This window comes from Rana temporaria, chromosome 6, assembly GCF_905171775.1.
Source record: "Rana temporaria chromosome 6, aRanTem1.1, whole genome shotgun sequence".
NCBI lineage: Eukaryota > Metazoa > Chordata > Amphibia > Anura > Ranidae > Rana > Rana temporaria.
In genome coordinates, this window is record NC_053494.1 from 59,143,916 (window position 1) to 59,164,096 (window position 20,181).

At 43.2% G+C, this 20,181-nt stretch overlaps 1 protein-coding gene across 12 annotated transcripts in view; it reads right to left on the reverse strand.

Annotated features, from left to right (window-relative positions):
* The window catches only part of MRTFB (myocardin related transcription factor B), a 453,672-nt gene that overhangs the window by 25,465 nt on the left and 408,026 nt on the right, over positions 1–20,181 (reverse strand). For all 12 annotated transcript variants that reach the window (XM_040356880.1, XM_040356879.1, XM_040356881.1 and 9 more), the window contains 4 exons: positions 18,394–19,383; positions 7,460–7,612; positions 2,878–3,036; positions 303–410 (listed from right to left, as the gene is read on the reverse strand). In XM_040356880.1, coding sequence (XP_040212814.1) covers positions 303–410; positions 2,878–3,036; positions 7,460–7,612; positions 18,394–19,383 — 1,410 coding nt within the window. The remainder of the gene's footprint in view (positions 1–302; positions 411–2,877; positions 3,037–7,459; positions 7,613–18,393; positions 19,384–20,181) is intronic.

Below are 20,181 nucleotides of genomic sequence, written 5' to 3' on the forward strand. Positions count from 1 at the left end.
AAGAAAGCCTAAAAAGAGAAAATTAATGCAGACATCACATCCAAGTATTGGTAAGCTGCAATATACATATTGTTTTGCTTTTTTGTTTAATATGGCTTTAAAAATGGAAATGATTGATCTTAATAAAATGGAATAAATAAAAATGAAAATTCCAGACATACAATGTGTTCAGAAATTAAAGGGCAGCTGTTACTTTCAGAGAGAAATCAAATATTTACTTATCCCTTTAGGAGGAAAGGAGAATATGAGAAATGGCGTGATCTAACAGCCCACTGTAATGCAGATTTTGGAAAGCTACGTGCCTGTTTTATGGCCTCTTCATAGCGTGGAGGGTCTTTTGATTTTGCACTGGAGTTGTTGAACAAAGAATGCCGAACAGCATACTGCTGGGATGGGGACGTGGAATTGGACTGCAGAAAAAAAAAAAAAAACAATGTTAATAAAAAGAAAACAAATACAACAATCGGAGGGTTAATCTGCACTCTTCTCTGACTGAGAAGAATATCATTTTCATGCACTGTTAGTATGACAAGCTCTCCATATAAAATTGTGCTGGAACATGAAAATCACTTGTGTTTCGATGTGTTAATAAAATAAGCAACCCGACATTGTGGGCAAGTCCCCAAACTAAACCCAGAAATCCAAAGCATTAATCAGCTGCACATACATGTGTGTAAGTATCTCAGTGGCCTCCAAAGCCTCGTTCACACGATCCAATGGTTGGCCAACTGAGCGTCACATTTTTGTCTTAAGGGCGTGTGCCTGGATCTCGTCTTGCATACTAAAGGCCAATACACACGATTGGGCTTTCCGAAGGGAAAGGTGTGATAGCAGGATGTTGTCCGATAATCCGACCATTTGTATGCTCCATCGGACAATTGCTGTTGGAATTTCCGAAATAAATGTGGGACACCATGCTTTAAAATTTTCTGACAACAAACAAATGTCGGATTATCTGATCGTGTGTACAGAAATCCGTCGGAAAAAAATCCAAAGTACAAACACGCATGCTCCGAACCAATGCTAACCATAAGGCTTTAGCAGAAGTTGCCCAAAGGGTGGCGCTAAACAGCCAAAAAAATGTTGGCCAACAATTCATTGACGTTTGTATGCAATACAAGTTCACGTCCAACGCCCTTCGCACAAAATTCCACGCCTTTGTCCGATGGAAATCCGATCGTGTGTACGAGGCTTTATGGTACACAATTTTCGTGAAAAAAATAGAAACGTAGTGACGTACTACGAGGAATTTCACCTTGAGCGCCACCTTTTGGGCCACTCTGCCAATTTCGTGTTTGGTGAGCATTGATTCCGAGCATGTGTGTTTGTACTTTCAACTTTTGTGTGACGCACATCACTAGCTATATATTAACACGTGTAAAATAAGGGAAGCCTGATCAATTGGAATTATTCCCCCAACGGATCCGATTATATTACATTCAATTTTTATTGGTTGCAACCAGATTACTGCATCCGCAGAGATTTTTATCGTGTGCACTTTCTAAATAAACCTGTATTTTTTTAGATTTCATGGATAAGTCATTCAGTGTTTAAACAGGGAATAGTTTGAAAGCATATGCAACCAAGGGCTTACCAAGATATACAACCTAAATGACATTCCGGAAAGCTTTCAGAATCGTGCCTGAGCAATCCTTGCCAGTTCTGAACTCAGGAAATATATACAATTAAATTGTCAAAAAGGGAATACCAAAGGCCCACTGGACTGCACAGATTACATACATGAAAATAACAAAGCTTATAGAAACGTGAACCAGGCATCGGACAAAACCGCAAGCTCAATATCCCCAAAAATAAAAGACTTTAATTGAAAATGATGGCGGCAATAAAAGACAAACATGGACCAATTCTCCCACCAACTACAACATGGCTCTATAAACCACTAGCAGGAAACCACTACAGAAGCCACTAATTGGGAGCTTGAATGGACCCCTCTGGTTCTTGCACACTGCTGACCCCCAACGTAGGACATGGCCACTAATATATTTCAGGGTTCACCCCCTGCTTTAAAGTGTCACTAAACCAACATCATAAAAACCCATCAATAAATGCTGTATTACATGCGGTTCATACTCAGTCACTATGAGATTCGTTTTCTGTATTCTGCAAACATGCTGGTTGATCCTGCTGCTCTCTATCTCCCCCTTCTGTCCAAGTCCCCACTGCAGTTGGGGATTTTGCAGAGCAGTGTTGGCAACTCTGCACATGCTCAGTTTTCAGTGAGTTTCTATGCTGAGATTTTCCTCCCATCTGAGCAGCCCGTGTGATAATAGAGTCACACATGTGGGCGTACACACAGGGGTAATTGAAAGCCCACTTTCTCCCTCCTTCTCCATGCCTACCAGCCAGCTAAACACAATGGGGGTGGAAAATTACATTTAGATTAATGGTGGCATCACCTTCCTCTTACTCAGGCTGCGGGGGAAGTGACACAGCCTGTGAATGGCAGAAATCCACCCACACCATTGTATTGCCCAAAAATAATAAAGATTTGATTTTAAACATATATTTGCATGACAATTAAAAACATGTGACTAGAAGAAGACTACTAGAAGTTCCTCCTGCTTGTGTTCCCCTGCAAACAGGCTGGGAAAGATCTGGGTCATGCGATGGCTTTATATCCATTAGGAAAAAAGGAACTTCTAATTAAAATAATTACAGTGCCATTACCCATATACTGAACTAAAAGGGACCATGTAAATTAAACAGTGTGTTTAGTATCACTTTAAAGTCCTATGACTCTGAAAAGGGGACAGAGCCCGCCCCACTAAAATAAAGATATAATCCAGCCTTCTCAACCACGTGTAAAAGCACTTATGCTCTAAGACAGACGTATAATTTCATCAGAGAACGTCTGACCTCTTGAACTGGCGAGGGACCATTCTGCACCGGAGCAGCCTGCTGTGGTCTTGTTTGCTGGGGTGAAGTTGACACGCTGGCATTAAATAATGGTGAAACTTTGGTAGGTGGATTTTGCGGATATGAAAATACATTGTTTGATGTTGTCGGAGCACAAACCTGCAAGAAAACCAGTTAGACAAAAATTGTTATAATCAAAGATAGAAAAAGAAAAATAGATTTTAGATACTTGTAAACAAAAGTACAAAATTAATTAAAATAATAACCAAAATGTGTCCAATATTGAAAATCTGCCAACATGATTGGCTTGGCAAGGAACCTGGAGTTCCTCATGACTGTGCGTGGTCATCATTCCACACAATTTATGATGCAGAGATGTGATCAGCTTTATCAATACAGCATCACACTAGAAGCTGCTTCTGTCTGGGCCCTAGATGAGCGACAGAAAAACACTAAACAGTCTTATTTCCTTGGGCCTTCTGCCATGAAGTGTGGGGTTCTTTTACTTAAAATGTCACCCTTTAGATGTCACACACTCAGATTAGGAATTCTTTAAATGACAGCTCCAGACAAAACACAAGCTCATTACAAAATGTATTCATTTGAATAGGAAATTACATAATTCTGCCATTTGCATCTATTCTAGATGTATTGTTTAAAAGTAAAGTTGGGTGTCTTTCATTGTATACTAAACATTTTTCTTAAAAGAACCAATTTTCTGTGCCGAGAAAAATAAATATGTAAACGGATCATTACAAACAGTAGCCTTTCTGCCAACATAACTCTCTACTCTCATGTGAAGTCATTTATAATAATCAGCACAAGCAATAGCAACTGCTGCTCACATACACAAAGACAACATTTTTACGCACCCATAATCTGATATTTTGTTTGTGTAAATATATATAAAATCTATCTCTCCATCACACACACACATACATAAAAAAAGATACAATGATAACATTCTTAAAATTAACTCAACAGGGTTTTGTACCGATTCATGAAATAATGAAAGCTTGCCTAAAATTTGCAAAACAGAATTAGACCGTTGTACATACATTCCGATAACCCTTTAATAATCCATAATATTCCCAGCATCTACAACTACGCTAGTTTTATAAATAATCCTTGTACAGTTCCATATGTTGTACAACGTTAATACGTCATAAATAAACGTTAAATCAATCCCTTCCCTGCTATACAGTTTAGGAGGAGAGATATGTATTGCAAAACATCATCTCCCCCTACTGGATATCAGAAATAAGACAGCTTTGATCATGTATTATACAGAACACAAATACTTTGTACAGTAGCACTTCTATCGGTAAGAGACATTTTAAATCATTCGTCCTTTAGGCCTTATGTACACCGGTTTATTGTAATTGTTAATTTTCTCCCGTCAGGAGAAACGGCATTAAAAACTTACCTAAGCTGCTTTTTTTCCAAACCAGGTGTTTATTTCACTTGCTTGAATTTTAACCCCTTCCCGACCAGCCGCCGCTGTTATACTGCAGCAGGTTGGCTCCCCTTGGCGAAATGACGTTGCCTTATGGCAGTTCACCTTTTAACCACTAGGGTGCGTGCACGCCGCCGGAGCCGATGTGAGTGCCTGGCGGGAGCGATGACCACCGGGCACCCACGATCGCTCATAACAGAACGAGAACCGGATCTGTGTGTGTAAACACCCAAATCCCAGTTCTCTCAAGGAAGAGGAGACTGATCGGGTGTTCATACTTGGTATGAACACCGATCTCTCTCTTTCCTCCTAGTCAGTCCCCCCCCCCACAGTTAGAACACACCTAGGGAACACAGTTAACCCCTTGATCGCCCCCTAGTGTTAACATCTTCCCTGCCAGTGACATTTATACAGAAATCAGTGCATTTTTATAGCGTTAATCGCTATATGTCAATGGTCCCAAAAATGTGTCAAAAGTGCCGATCTGTCTGCCGATAAAAATCGCTGATCACCTCCATTACTACTAAAAATAATAATAAAAATGCCATAAATCCATCCCCTATTTTGTAGATGCTATAACTTTTGCGCAAATCAATCTATGCTTATTGCGATTTTTTTTTTACCAAAAATATGTAGAAGAATACATATTGGCCTAAACTGAGAAATTATTATTTTTTTAAAACTGGCATATTATAGTAAAAAGTAAAAGATAGTGTTTTTTTCAAAATTGTCGCGCTTCTTTTGTTTATAGTCCAAAAAAAATACGCAGAGGTGATCCAATACCACCAAAAGAAAGCTCTATTTGTGGGGACAAAAAAAAGGATGTTTGAAATTATTTGTTTGAGTACAGCATCGCACTGACACCGATTGTCACCCAAAAATACATTTTTAACATTACATTCAGCCGAGTTGTCCTAATGACAATCGGCATTTTTTTTTTTTTCTTCGACATACCGTATTTTCACCGCCGCTTCCGGGTATGTCGTCTGCGGGACTGGGCGTTCCTATCTGATTGACAGGCTTCCGACCGTCGCATACAGCTCGTCACGAGTGGCCGAAAGAAGCCGAACGTCGGTGCGGCTCTATACAGCGCCTGCGCACCGACGTTCGGCTTCTTTCGGCAACTCGTGACGCGCAGTATGCGACGGTCGGAAGCCTGTCAATCAATTAGGAACGTCTTGTCCCGCAGAAAACATACCCAGAAGCGGCGGTGAAAATACGGTATGTACGGGGAAAAAAACAGCTGATTGTCATTAGGACAACTCGGCTGAATGTAATGTTAAAAATTTATTTTTTGGGTGAACCTCCACTTTAAAGCGACGCAGTGCCATATCGCAAAAAATGCCTGGTCATTGAGCAGCCAAATTTTCCGAGCCCAAAGTGGCCAACTTATTCTGGCCACTGAAATGAATAAATGCTGAAGTGCTAAAATGCGTCTAGTTCTTAAGCACATTTAGCATTTTAATGCTGTGTATTTATTGTACAATGTATGTGTATATGAGGTTTGAGTAAGCACTGAATTTAGCACGAAACGCTGTGCATCACCCTGGGTTCCAGTTGACAACATGTGAGAGTCGGTCACTCACCTAGAGCGGCATTACTTTGGCATGATGAGTGTGCATGAGGGCTAATAGAAATTTCATGCCATAAAACAAGTCAATTAGGAGGACATCGAGTGAATACAAATGGGGATACTGTATTTTATGTCACTTTAGTGGAAATATTTTAGATATTAGTAAAGAATTTGTATATTAGTGGGTAAACAGACATGCAATATACCTAGTGCTGCACAAGTCACTCTACTTCAAAGGATAGTTCACCTGTGCAGCTCCGACTAAAGAAGAAACATACCCTTGTAATAGGCGAAGGCCATTGACATACCTTATGAAGGCTGACTGGAATACTCTCAGGACATTGCCAAGTGAGGCCTAGTCATCACTGCTCACCTTCACAGGAGTGAGAGCTTTCTCCGATTCAAACCCCCCTCACATGCACTCGCTTCTCCTCTGATGCAGTAGCTCCCAGCATTTCAGAGCTTACTCCTGGTGGTGGAGGTAAGCAGTGATGACTAGGCCTCACTTAACAACATCCTCAGAGTATTTCAGTTGGGCCCCTTTCACACGGGGCAGTGGAGGTGCGGTGACGGTATAGCGGCGCGATTTTTAGCGCCGCTATACCGTCGTATTTACTGCGATACTCAGCCGCTATTGGTGCGGTTTTAACCCCCGCTAGCGTCCGAAAAAGGGTTAATACTGCCCGTAATGCGCCTCTGTAGAGGCACATTGCGGGCGGTATTACCGCGTTTTCCCATTGATTTACAAAGATGCGGCTAGCAGGACTTTGGGAGCGGTCCTGCTAGCGCAACGCTTCAGTGTGAAAGCCTTCGGGCTTTCTCAATGAAGCCTGCAGGGCAAGATTTTTTCAGGCGGTATAGCAGCGCTATTTTTAGCGCTGAACCGCCTGAAAAATGTGTCAGTGTGAAAGGGGCCTAAGACTTCCCAAGGCATGTATAGTGGATATAGAAAGTCTACACACCCCTGTTAAAATGTCAGGTTTCTGTGATGTAAAAAAAAATGAGACAAAGCTAAATCATTTCAGAACTTTAATGTGAGAACAACGAACTAAAATCTTTTAGGGGGAGGGAAGTAAAAATTAAATAATAAAATGGTTGCATAAGTGTGCACACCCTTACACTAATACTTTGAAGCACCTTTTGTTTTTTTACAGCACAGTGTCTTTTTGGGTGTGAGTCTATCAGCATGGCACATCTTGACTTGGCAATATTTTCCCACTCTCTGCAAAAACACTCGAAATCAGCTCTGAAATGATTTATCTTTGTCTTTTTTTTACATCACAGAAACCCAAAATTTTAACAGGGGTGTGTAGACTTGTTATATCCACTGAAAATGGCCTTCACATAAAGCAAGGGCTTTATTCAACTTTCGTCAGAGCTGCACAGTGTGTTTTCATCTACATGTGCCCCTTATCTGTATACACAGTTCTCAATCAGTCTGTATCAACAAATGTTAGGAAAAGAGAATCTCTTGAAAGGAAAACCCATCAAAGGTTCTAACCCTTCTCCTACCCCCCTCCCCCCCATATACTCTCATCTGGTGGATCACTCACCTTTCTTGTTTGCTGGTTCTTGTTCAGAGCATGCGTTGTGAACTTGTCTTGAGCTGCAGGGGCAGATGGTTTCTGAGATGATGAAGGTGCTTGGACCAGCGTGGCAGCAGTTGTGGTAAGAACAGGAGGCTGAGCTGTGCTCGCTGGTTGTGGCTGGGTGAAAAAAAAAAAAAAAAAACATTTTTTAAACTCCGATAGCTTGATACCAGCTGTTTTTATATATAAAAGAACATGCATGGGTCATATACAAATGAAAAAATATCATCTATTTCGCTTAAGACAAACACAGGGGAACCTTTGACACATCTTAATGATTATATTGTAATGTGGTGGTTATATTTTCCTGGAGCATGGTATTGGCCTAAGAAAACTAATAAGAAAGAAAACCAGAACAAAAATCAATAACTATCCCAAGCTCAATGCAACTAACTTGTTGATACAACATAGCAGTTGTCTTTTCACTTGCACACACACCATATTACATTGTCAAGAAATTAGATAACTGCACAAAATGTCAGGCTTAATTTTACAAGAGCCAACCAATCTACACATCTCAAAAAGCGCCAACACAGGAGTTTATTTTTAAAAAATACACAAGATGTACATATTTCTCTCTATGCTCCAGCACTGTTCCAATATCATCCTTGGTCCAGCGCCACTGGTCCTCTTTGGGCAGGACAGTTGAATCATTCTGCCCATTGAAAGTGCTTCCACACTGCTCTGGTGCAGTTTCCCCGCAGCACAGTCTATCCGCGGTTTTCGTCTGGGTTACCCACGCTTTCCCATAGACTTCTATTAGATCGGGGTGTGTTTGGTGCATTTTCTGAAAGCGAGCCCTCGCAAAAACCGCGGGTGCACTGTGCAGCGCTCTTACTGTGGGACAAGCCCATTACTGAAACCCCCACCCAGAGGTAAATCCTCACGCAGTCTGGGTTCACAGTACTCCAGGACTAAACACATTACGATGAGTCGCAAGTGCCAGTCCAGGAAGAAGGTCCACCCTATGACATCATGGAAGAGGAGGATGCTTGGACCCCTTAGTGTGCACTAAATCTCTTGAATGAATCACATAAGGATACTACTAAATGGCAAAAAAGGTGAGGCAGAGATATCCCTATCGCCAAGTTTTAGACTTGGGTTTTAAGTGACTGAAAAGCAGCACTGAACAGGGAGCTTTGGGCCAGTAAGTCTGGTGTGTCTGGAAGAGGGCAAAGCTCATCCATCAGAAGCGTATGTCTGTGCACCACGTGCCAAATTGGTGCAAGGAGAATCAAACTCTTTTCTCCTCTTTAAGATCTTTAATGGAGGGATTGCAGTTGGAAATTAGTCAAAGGAATCAACAGAGCATCTACTGTGAAGGCTAGATACCTGGTCTAAGCTCAAATTTTGTTCAGCAGTTGTTGAACCTAGAGGCCAAGATGTCCATGTCGTTTGAAGGAATTGGATGGTTCTTTGGACATTGTCAGACAAGAACCCAACAGAGGAGTCCTTCAGCAAGGAGTCATCCAGGTAACCTTTGACATGAATACCCTGGGTTCGCAGAGAAGGGAAAGCACTTTTGTGAACACTTAGGGTGCAGAGAAGAGTTTAAATGGCAGTGACGCAAAGTGCTCGTCTCCAACAGCCAAATGCAGAAAGCGTTGATATGATGGAAAAATGGGTATCGCAAGGTAGATATATTGTATGTCTACTGATGCAAGAAATTCCCCTTCTCATTCTAAAGAAAGCAATTCTTCTAGATTCCATCCAAAATTATCGAACATGAAAAAATCTGGACCCAGTGGCCTGGAACATCTCAGATCCAGAGTGGCGCAAATGCCAACAGGTGTATTTCCCCCCCCGATGAGTGGGGAAACCCCTTCATTTTGAGGAAGGCTTGGTAGGCTTAAGGGAGAAAAGAAGCATTAAGCCTTGGCTTTGGGATTGACACGTGGGACAACTTTCTTTGGGGTAGAAGCTGTTGGAGTAGGAGGTTTAGGCTACACCTGTGGGGTAGGAATATCTTAATTCCAGTAACTTACTTTGCGATTTTGTTCCCCAAAAAGGCATTCATCATCAATAGGGCATTGACAAATGACGTTTCTAACAAGTATGTTCAGCATACCAAGAATGCTTTTAGCCTTAAGAGATTCTCGAGACTTGTCAAACTACATTTTCAAGAGTCTCAACACAAAACAATTGGGCCAAAGACATCAACTGTAAATGTTCTAAGTCTTCAAAGAAAGGTTACTATTCAGGCATCTAGTCGATTTAGCTGTAGTCTATGGCATTAGTCTGGAAAATAGACATGGCAGCAACAGCTAGCTGCAGGGCTGGACCTAAAAAAGCAAACAAGGCCTTTAAAATGACCAATCAACAGAATCCTGAACAAAAGGGAACATCCTCAACAGAAACTCTAAATTGTTTATTAGGGACTGAATAGGCAGGGTCCACTATCGGAATAGACCATTTATTTTTAAAATCATTTTTCATGGGATAAATATCAGCAAAAAAAGGAGTGCAAACCTTTTTTTAAAGGAACAGCAAAGCTTCACACATTTCACAATCAATCTGTTCATATGTAGGAAAGTCTTTTTAGATTTAGCCAGTTTCATATACGAGACCATAAGGGGTTGGTTTTATCTATGGAGAATCAGGTTCTGTTCGACTAGTGTGCTCAGACACTAAGCTATAAGTACAATTGTTGTGGACACTTGCATAGGATGCCAAGCATCACCCTTGGTGCTGGAACTTGGGTTTGTATATATATATATATATATATATATATATATATATATATATATATATATATATATATATCTATCTCACACACACACACACACACACACACACACAGGCCCTTTCACACTGTCCCATTGAAAAGAAAGCATGTGGATGCATTTTTATGCGTTTTTCTGGATTTGTGTCTCCCAGCAGGCAAAGTGAGCAAATAAAAGAAAACTCTAAATGAAATCAATATTTGGTGTGACTACTCTTTGGGTTCAAACCAGCATCAATTATTTCACAAAGTCAGGGATTTTGTAGGATTAGAGTCAGCTGTATGATTAGCCAATTATATTAAGCAGGGGCTAATGATCATCGATTGTAGGTTGAAACCATCATTAACTCAAACAGCTGTGTAGGATGCTTAAAACTGGGTGAGGAACAGTCAAACTCTGCTATTAAGGTCAGGTTGTGGAAGGCAGGTCATGTCACACAGCATACACCATGACAAGACTGAGCACACAACAAGACACAAAGAAGTACAGTAATACTGCATCAGCAAGGTCTTTATCAGGCAAAGATTTCAAGGCAGACTGGGGTTTCATGATGTGCTGTTCAAGCACTCTTGAAGAAGCACAAAGAAAAAGGCATTGGATGGCCAAGGAAACAAAGCACCAGATGAATCATGCGTATTTCCCTTTGACATCAGAAGATGTCCAGCAGTGCCATCAGCACAGAACTGGCGGAAACCAGTGGGACCCAGGTACACTCATCTACTATCCAGAGAAGTCTGGCCAAAAGTAGTCTTCAAAAGAAGAATTGTGGCCAAAAAGCCATACCTCCAACTTGAAAACAAGGCTCAGTGTCTCAACAAAAATCCCAAAAAGTGCTCTGATCAGGAAGGGGGTAAATTCTTCCAGGGCTGAAGTGGTTAAGGAATGTCATCAGCATAAGACCACTGAGTTTTGGTCTCAAATAATACATTTTTCATAAAAGAATACAAAGTTGGTAGTCATATGAAAGATAACCTCATAACTGTATTGTTCTGGGCTATGGCATACCACTGTAGTTTGCTATGAATTAGGGAGGGACAGAAAAAAATAAACCAAAAAACGTTGAGCTAACCAAGCTTCCTGTAAAAATGTGCATACAGAATAACAAAGCTACTCATCCTATAAATCAGTATTGTCACAACTTAAACATTAATCAAATACGTCAGTGAAGTTTCGATGGTTATTTGTTTTTATGTCATTATGGTATAGATACTAAAACAGAAGTCAATACTATGAAACAACCCCAAAGATAAAGTAATGATCTGCATGGCATTGTTCAATTGTTCACTGTTCTTGAATCCTGGGAGGAAAAAAAAGAGATTTTTAATACAGCTTACCTGTAAAATCTTTTTCTTGGAGTACATCACGGGACACAGAGCGGCATTCATTACTATATGGGTTATATGGAGTACCTTCAGGTGATGGACACTGGCAATCTCAAACAGGAAATGCCCCTCCCTATATAACCCCCTCCCATAGGAGGAGTACCTCAGTTTTGTAGCAAGCAGTATGCCTCCCAAAATGGTCCCCAAAAGAGGGGTGGGAGCTCTGTGTCCCGTGATGTACTCCAAGAAAAAGATTTTACAGGTAAGCTGTATTAAAAATCTCTTTTTCTTTATCGTTACATCACGGGACACAGAGCGGCATTCATTACTATATGGGATGTCCCAAAGCAATGCTTACAATGAGGGGAGGGAGAACATCTCCAAGACAAAAGGATTTAATTTAGAGATATACTCAAATCATAATAAATCCAACTTAGTTGAGAAAAATAATCTTAAATTTTAAATTTAACTCAAAAAAGAGGAGCCCCCGGAATCCGAGGGTCTCAAACTGCAGCCTGCAGCACTGCCTGCCCAAAGGCTGTATCAGTATTCCTTCTTACGTCCAACTGGTAGAATTTTGTAAACGTGTGGACAGAAGACCAGGTTGCCGCCTTGCAAACTTGAGCCATAGAGATCTGGTGGTGTGCTGCCCAGGAGGCGCCCATGGCCCTAGTAGAATGAGCCCTTAATGATACTGGAGGAGGCAACCCTTTCAAGCCGTAGGCCTGAGTGATTAATTGCTTAATCCACCTAGAAATCGTGGACTTTGCAGCTGCCTGCCCCTTCTTGGGCCCATCCGGTAAAATGAACAGCACATCTGTTTTCCGGATCTTCTTTGTAGCTTTAAGATAGGCCTTCATGGCCCTGACAATATCCAAGGTATGCAGCAACCCTTCCTTTCTGGAAGTAGGTTTAGGGAAGAAGGATGGTAATACCAAATCCTGGTTCAAATGAAAACTGGATATAACCTTCGGTAGGAAGGAAGGATGAGGGCGGAGAACGACCCTGTCCTTATTAAAAATAAGATATGGTTCCTTACAGGATAAGGCCGCCAGTTCCGATACTCTTCTTGCGGAAACTATGGCGACCAAAAATACTAACTTCCTTGTCAGTAAAACCAAAGGAATTTCAGCCAACGGCTCAAACGGTTGTTTCTGTAAACTTGACAGAACAAGATTTAAATCCCACGGACAAAGCGGGGATTTAACTGGAGGTTTAATACGTAAGACCCCTTGAAGGAAGGTCTTAACCAGCGAGTGGGTGGCCAGCGGCCGCTGAAACCACACTGACAGAGCCGAAATCGGTCCTTTGATTGTGCTTAATGCCAATCCTTTATCCACTCCTAGCTGGAGAAAACTTAAAACTCTATCGATGGTGAACTTGCGAGGAAGCCATAGCTTGGACTCACACCAGCCTACATAGGCCTTCCAGACCCTGTGATAAATCACCCTAGAGACCGGTTTCCTGGCTCTGATTAGGGTAGAGATTACTCTCTGAGACAGACCTCTACCCCTGAGAATCAGGGATTCAGCTTCCAGGCCGTCAAATTTAGCTGCCGTAAGGCAGGGTGGAGGATCGGACCTTGCGATAGCAGGTCTGGCCGTAGAGGAAGAGTCCAAGGGTCTCCCACTACCATCCTTAAGATTAGTGAGTACCATGCCCTTCTGGGCCATGCTGGAGCTACCAGGATGACTGGTATGTGCTCCACCCGGATCCTGCGCAGCAGGCGGGGTAGTAACTGGAGCGGGGGAAACGCATAAAGAAGTTTGAACTGATGCCAAGGGCAAACCAACGCATCGGTTCCGCAGGCCATCGGATCCCTTGAGCGGGACATGAACCTGTCTAGCTTCTTGTTGAGTCTCGATGCCATGATATCCACGTCCGGCACTCCCCATCTTTGGCAGAGTGCTTGAAAGATTTGTGGATGCAGAGACCATTCCCCCGGCAATAGAGTCTGGCGGCTTAAGAAGTCCGCCTGAAAGTTGTCCACTCCTGGAATGAATATTGCCGATATGCAGGGCACATGAGCCTCTGCCCATAGGAGAATCAAGCTCACCTCTCTCTGAGCGGCTTGACTCCTGGTTCCCCCTTGGTGATTTATGTATGCCACGGCCGTGGCATTGTCTGATTGAATTCTCACCGGGAACCCCTGCAATTTTGACGTCCAAGCCCTGAGGGCTAGTCGAGCAGCTCTGAGCTCCAAGATGTTGATGGGCAACTGCTTCTCTGGCTTTGCCCAAGTACCTTGGCGAGTGCAACCATCCAAAATTGCTCCCCAGCCCGTCAGGCTGGCGTCTGTGGTCACTATCTTCCAAGCCACTGGGCTGAAAGACTTCCCCTTCAGTAGATTCTGAGGGTCTAACCACCAACACAGACTTTGTCGGACTCTTGATGAGAGCGGCAACGGGATATCCAAGGGCTGTGGCCTTCTGCTCCCTGCTGACAGGATGGCTGCCTGCAGGATGCGAGTGTGGCTCTGGGCGTATGGTACCGCCTCGAATGTGGCCACCATCTTGCCTAGTAACCTCATACATAGGCGAATAGTCGGTTCCTTCTTGCTTAGAACCAGTAGGATTAATTCCTTGATGGCTTTGACCTTCCTCAGAGGTAGAAACACTCTTTGTTGTTCTGTGTCTAATCTCATGCCGAGATATTCCAACTGCCTTGTGGGCAGGAAAGCTGACTTTTCTCGATTTAGGACCCAGCCGAACTTCGAGGTATTGGACCGTGAGGGCCACTGCTCGCTCCAAGCCGGGAGACGAGTGATCTATGACTAGGAGGTCGTCCAGGTATGCTAGGATCGTGACCCCTTGGATCCTTAGCTTGGCTAGGATTGGAGCTAGGACCTTCGTGAACACCCGGGGGGCCGTAGCCAACCCGAAGGGAAGCGCCACAAATTGGAAATGACGCGAAGTCACCATGAAGCGTAGATATCTTTGATGTGGCTGATAAATTGGAACATGAAGGTAGGCATCCTTTATGTCTATGGACACCATGAAGTCGTCCCTTTGGAGTGTGGCAGCTGCTGACCGCACGGATTCCATCCGAAATGAGCGGACTTTTAGGTATGCGTTTACCATCTTTAGGTCCAAAATTGGCCTGACATCTCCATTGGATTTTGGGATGATGAATAGGTTGGAGTAGAAACCCAGCCCCTGTTCCAGGACTGGTACCTCTACTATTACTTCCTGGGAAAGTAGATGATTTAATGCCGACATTAATGCGGCTCCCTTCTCCGGATCGTTTGGAATCCTCGACGCCTGAAAATGAGGAGGAGGAAACTTTAGGAAATCTAATTTGTAGCCCGTGGCCACGGAAGACCGTACCCACTCGTCGGGAATGCTGGCTTCCCAGACCTCTGAAAAGAGTCGCAGCCTTCCCCCCACCTTCATGGGTGGGGGCGCCCCTTCATAAGGTCGGCTTGGGGGCTGGTTTTGCTGGTTTGCGAAACCACTGCTTTCTGCCTCTAGCAGCCTGTCCTTGTGACTTGCTGTTGAAGCCGAAGTTTGCTTTCGCAGGAGGCCGTCGATACTGTTTGGCATTAGAGGGCCCCTGCCCAGGGGAGTACTGTCGTTTAAACGCAGGCCCCTGAAACTTCTTCTTAGTTGGCAAGAGAGTACTTTTGCCGTTTGAAATGGTCTGAATGTATTTATCTAGGTCTTCTCCGAAGAGTCGTCCTCCATGGAAGGGGAACCCTACCAGGAGCTTCTTGCATGGGGGCTCGGCCTCCCAGCTTTTTAACCATAAGAGTCTTCTCATATGGATAAGGGATAACGATAAACGTGTTGCTTGCTGGATAGAATCCTTAATTGCGTCTACCGTAAAACATATGGCCTTAGGGACGTCCGAAAATTCTTCTGCCTGCTGGGCAGGAATAAGTTTAAGCATCTGCTTAACTTGATCCGATAATGCTTGAGCAACCCCAATCGCAGCCACAGCTGGCTGTACTACTGCCCCTGCAGTAGTGAAGGAGTTCTTAAGTAGTGCTTCCAAGCGTTTATCAACTGGATCCTTGAATACCTGTATGTTTTCTACAGGGCATGTTAATGATTTGTTAATACATGAGATGGCTGCGTCCACTGCAGGAGTAGCCCATTTCTTGGAAAATTTATCTTCCATAGGATATAGGGCAGAGAATCTTTTAGGTGGTAAGAAGATTTTATCTGGCTTGTTCCAATCTTGGAACAAAACTCCCTCTAGTAGAGGGTGGATCGGAAACACTGCATTGCTTTGAGGCGCCCTCAGTGAGCCCAAAGCTGAAACCGTCGATACCTGGAGATCTGGTACTGGCAAGTTGAATGCATTATGGACCAAGTCCGTTAAGGCTTGAATCCACCAGCTCTCCCCTTGGGAGACTGCTCCAGACTCCTCTGTATCCGGATCTTCGATCCCTGAACCTACTTGGTCCTTGTCCAAGAGGTCGTCCAATTCCCCTGAGGAAAGGACCTCCTCTTCTGAGGGTCCGCGCTCGGGCGACGGAGATCTAATCCGTTTACTGCCCCGCATAGCTGTGGCTATCATTTTTCCCATTCTTTTCTCCATCTCCTTTAAAGAGGTGAGTAATACCTCTTCCGTCACTATCTTAGGGTTGGACTGACCCGCGCCAGCTCCAGCCCCAGATCCCGATGGCCCCAAGGCTCCCTGTGGGGAAAGCAGCGGCATAACTTTGTCCGAGACCTCAGACTCTCTGGGGGAATCCCCACCTCTTGTACCCTCTGACCCGGATGCCATGGTACAATACCGAGGTACACCTGCTAGCTTATTGGTACTTGGAACTATAAATAGTTAATTGCCCAAACACCTGTTTGGGGGATAAAAAATGCTTCCTCTCCCCTCGATGACTTTTTTTTTTTATTTTTTGTTTCAAATCCAGGAAAGAAAAAGCATTCTGTCCCCCTGAATAGTATTGCAAAGAAAAACTATGAGATGGAAAAGAAACAGCCTATTTCTAGGCTTGAAAACAGTCTTCTGAAGACTGCAATATCCTTTCTGGCCACTGTGTGTCCTCGGCGCCCCGTGCTGCCGCTCTGGTCTTTCCTCCCCAGTTCCAATGTATCGAATGAGCTGTTTGGAACGAAAAAAGGAAGGGCCGCCCCTTCCTTAAGCCACTGACCCACCCTTCCCCCCTCAGCTAAACGGCGCGAATTGCGCCTATAACACGTGAACGCGCGCGCGCGCCCGCCGATAGGGGGGGGGGGGGGGTTGGGGGGAAGGGAGCCTCTCTGCTCCAGCTGGAACCACGAGGAGGTCAGCGTTTTGCAGGCTCAGAGGAGGAAGACTGATGGAGCATCGCCTGGAGGCTTGCAGGTAAGCACAGCTCTCTGACACACACATACACATTATATCACACAGGCCCCACTCAATGCTTTTCCAACACTACAAGGGAGGTCACTTCTTATGGGGAATAATACACATAGAGCCATCCTATCATTAAGATATGTGACTAGTTTGCCAGATGCAGCGCATAACTTTAGGCATGTCCCCTGTGACTCCCCAGAAAAAACCTGCTAAGAACCAAGTTCCGCAAGTTTTCCCCTCACTTACCTGCTCCATGCCGCAGGACTTTGCCAAGCAAGAGGCCCAATCTTCCCCCATCTCCGTGGGGATGTCTAGACCTTCAGGCCCTGGGTTCCTATGAAGGATCCACTGTCCTGGGCCCATATAGCACCCTGGCAACAGAAACATTAGGCCCCCAAAGGTTTCTAAGTTCTGGGCCCAGGGTCCAGCTCTCTAAAAAGAAAAGCATTATGGGCTATACCCCAAGGGTTTGGGGCCCGGTTACTGACCACTTTAGCGCTGAGGCCTTTGGACAGAACCGGTTAGCTCACCTAATCCCAAGGATGCAGAGGCAAGCTAAACCATGACCAACACCTAAGACACTGGCGTAAAAACTGAGGTACTCCTCCTATGGGAGGGGGTTATATAGGGAGGGGCATTTCCTGTTTGAGATTGCCAGTGTCCATCACCTGAAGGTACTCCATATAACCCATATAGTAATGAATGCCGCTCTGTGTCCCGTGATGTAACGATAAAGAAACTAAATCTTTTTTGGGTTTGTTGATGGAAGGTAAGATATGCAAATAAATACAATTTTCTAAATGAAAGTTACATTTATCCAGTGAATAAGAATTATTGGCATATGCTTTTGAGAACATTCTTTGCACACGAAAACACCCCTGACTATACCTTGTCGCAGAAAGTTTAAAGGCCAAGTTCACCTTTGGAACATGCAACATGTTTTTAGGAAGAAACAGGTAAAAAACTCCTGCATCCTCCCCCCTCAGCCCCCAGAAACCCCCTACCTGTGACAGCGGGCGGGGATCCTCTCCCCACACCCACTGTCATAACTTGCAAAAATATTTATTTGAACTACAATTAGTAGTAGAAGTTCTCAATTAACTGCTTGTAGATCTCAATGAACTGCAAGGGTGGTGGTGAGCGTCCTCATAGTTAATTCATTTCTCCTGCAATTCAGTAACTGCATGCAAGTCTGTAGAATTCTGACATTACACCTGCAATCTGCTTATCGCAGGTGCAATGCTTTAGTGGCTCCAGTGTAAAAAAAATATTTAACCTGCAAAAAAGTTTGCATTATTTTTTTTATAAAAGTAGAACTTCCCCTTTAATGCAATAGCATTTCACACAGCGGGGAATAGGGCGATACTTTTATAGCTCTTCCCTGAAAAATATGTATGGTACTAAACTGTATTCATTCTGCAGTTTAAAAATATCACTTCTCTTTATTGTGTCTAATACAAAAAAAATTAGGAACTGACTTTATACAGTAACATAATTGCTTACAATATAATAGTATATTACTGCTATATATAAAGGAAAGGAAAAAAGGACACACCTGAACTACTGACAGCTGCATTGCATTGGTAGTTTTGATAGAGACAGGAAGTAAAATCTGAGCGGTTGGAGTGGTTAAAAGTGCCTGAGACTGAGCGACCACACCTTGCTGTGGCCTTTGAGAAGTCACATAGAATTGCTGGATAATGTTCTGATGTTCAGGATTGGGAACTTCATGTTTGATGACAACAGCATTGTTGGCAAGAATACTCTGACCTCCAGTAGTTACTGTGGGCTGTCCTATCAAATGGCCACTCAGAATAGCCGGAGTAGAATTCTGGCAATCAGACATCGAGTTCTCCTCCTTAATATTAGCACTGAAGTGCTTCTGATGATCCACATTTACCAAAATGTTAGAACATGGCTGTTGCTGGCCACGCTTTTCTACTTCAAGCTGCATCTTCAAAACTTCAACAAGCTTCTGCTCCTGTTCCAACTTCCTCTTAAGCTCCTCGATCTGCTTTTCTTTTTCTTGAAGCTTGCGGTCTTTTTCTGCAGCATCTAAGTCCATGTTTGTAGTGCCAACACTGGTAGCCCCTATACTGTCCTCATTAATACCGACTCTAATGGGTGAAGCGTTCATGAACTGAGATGGTGACATCATGGTCATAATTTCAGCAAACGTGTCCGTCATGTTAGTGTCTTCAGTGCTAAAGTTGGATTGTTCAGAAGGGGTAGGAGACATGGGTAATGGGGAGTTCATGGCATCCACAGATGCTTGGCTGCTTCCATTTGTAGACGAGGCTGTCTCTATATTCATATTTTGAGCAGAACTACTAAAAGTTGCTGCAGTAAATGTTATTGTAGCATCTTCCGTGGCACCACTACCTGTAGAAGCAGTGGTTGCGGTGGTGGCGACTGGTGCTGAAGTGTTTGCAGTTACACCATTATTATTTAAATCTTGGTATGGCTTCAAACGTTCAATAAGATCTGTTTTTGTGCCAGATACCGGAAGGCCTCTAATCTTCAATTCCAATTTAAGTTCGGCAACCTGAAAAAACAAACAAAAGTAATAAAATACGAGTTGTACACAAATGCTTTGCATGCTCATGCAAATTGGTTTGACATTTAGCCAATAAAAGGAAATAAGAGATACTATTTACATTTTAAAACTTAAAGTGGAGTTCCACCCATAAATATAACATTACATCAGAAGTTTTAAAAAAATGTCATTAGTCCTTTACGAATTTTTTTTTTTTTTTTTTTTTAGATGCCTTCAAAGTGTTGTTGCTAGGCAGAATAGTTAATCTTCCCACTTCCTGCACCTAGGTGCTTAATGCACCGCACAGACTCCTGGGAATGTAGTGGGTGTAACTTTCCAGGAGTCTGTGCACTCCCCAGTCTCAAAGAATCATGTGACTTGGACAGCACAGGTGCTGAAACCTGATCTGACACTGCTTGTGCAGCACTGAGCATGTGCGAGATCTGGAAGGCTGAAATCCAGGAAGTCATACAGTCTGGCTTCATGAGGCCCACACTTAAGATGGCCCCAGTCGATTTCTATTTTATAAAGTGTCTAAATGCTGTAACAACCTAACAAAACGGACCTTAGTTTACAGACTAACTTTACTAGAATACATTAAGCTTGTGTATTACAGGGGTATTTATATTTAAAAAGTGAAATTGTGACCGGAACTCCGCTTTAAAATAGATATGTGGTCATTGGCGTTATCTAGACATTTTTTTTACTACATTATTAGTCTATTTAACACCAAAGTATATGCATAAACGGGAAGCCAACAACTAGGTGCAAACATGAAATGCTACCAAATCATACTCACAAATAAGG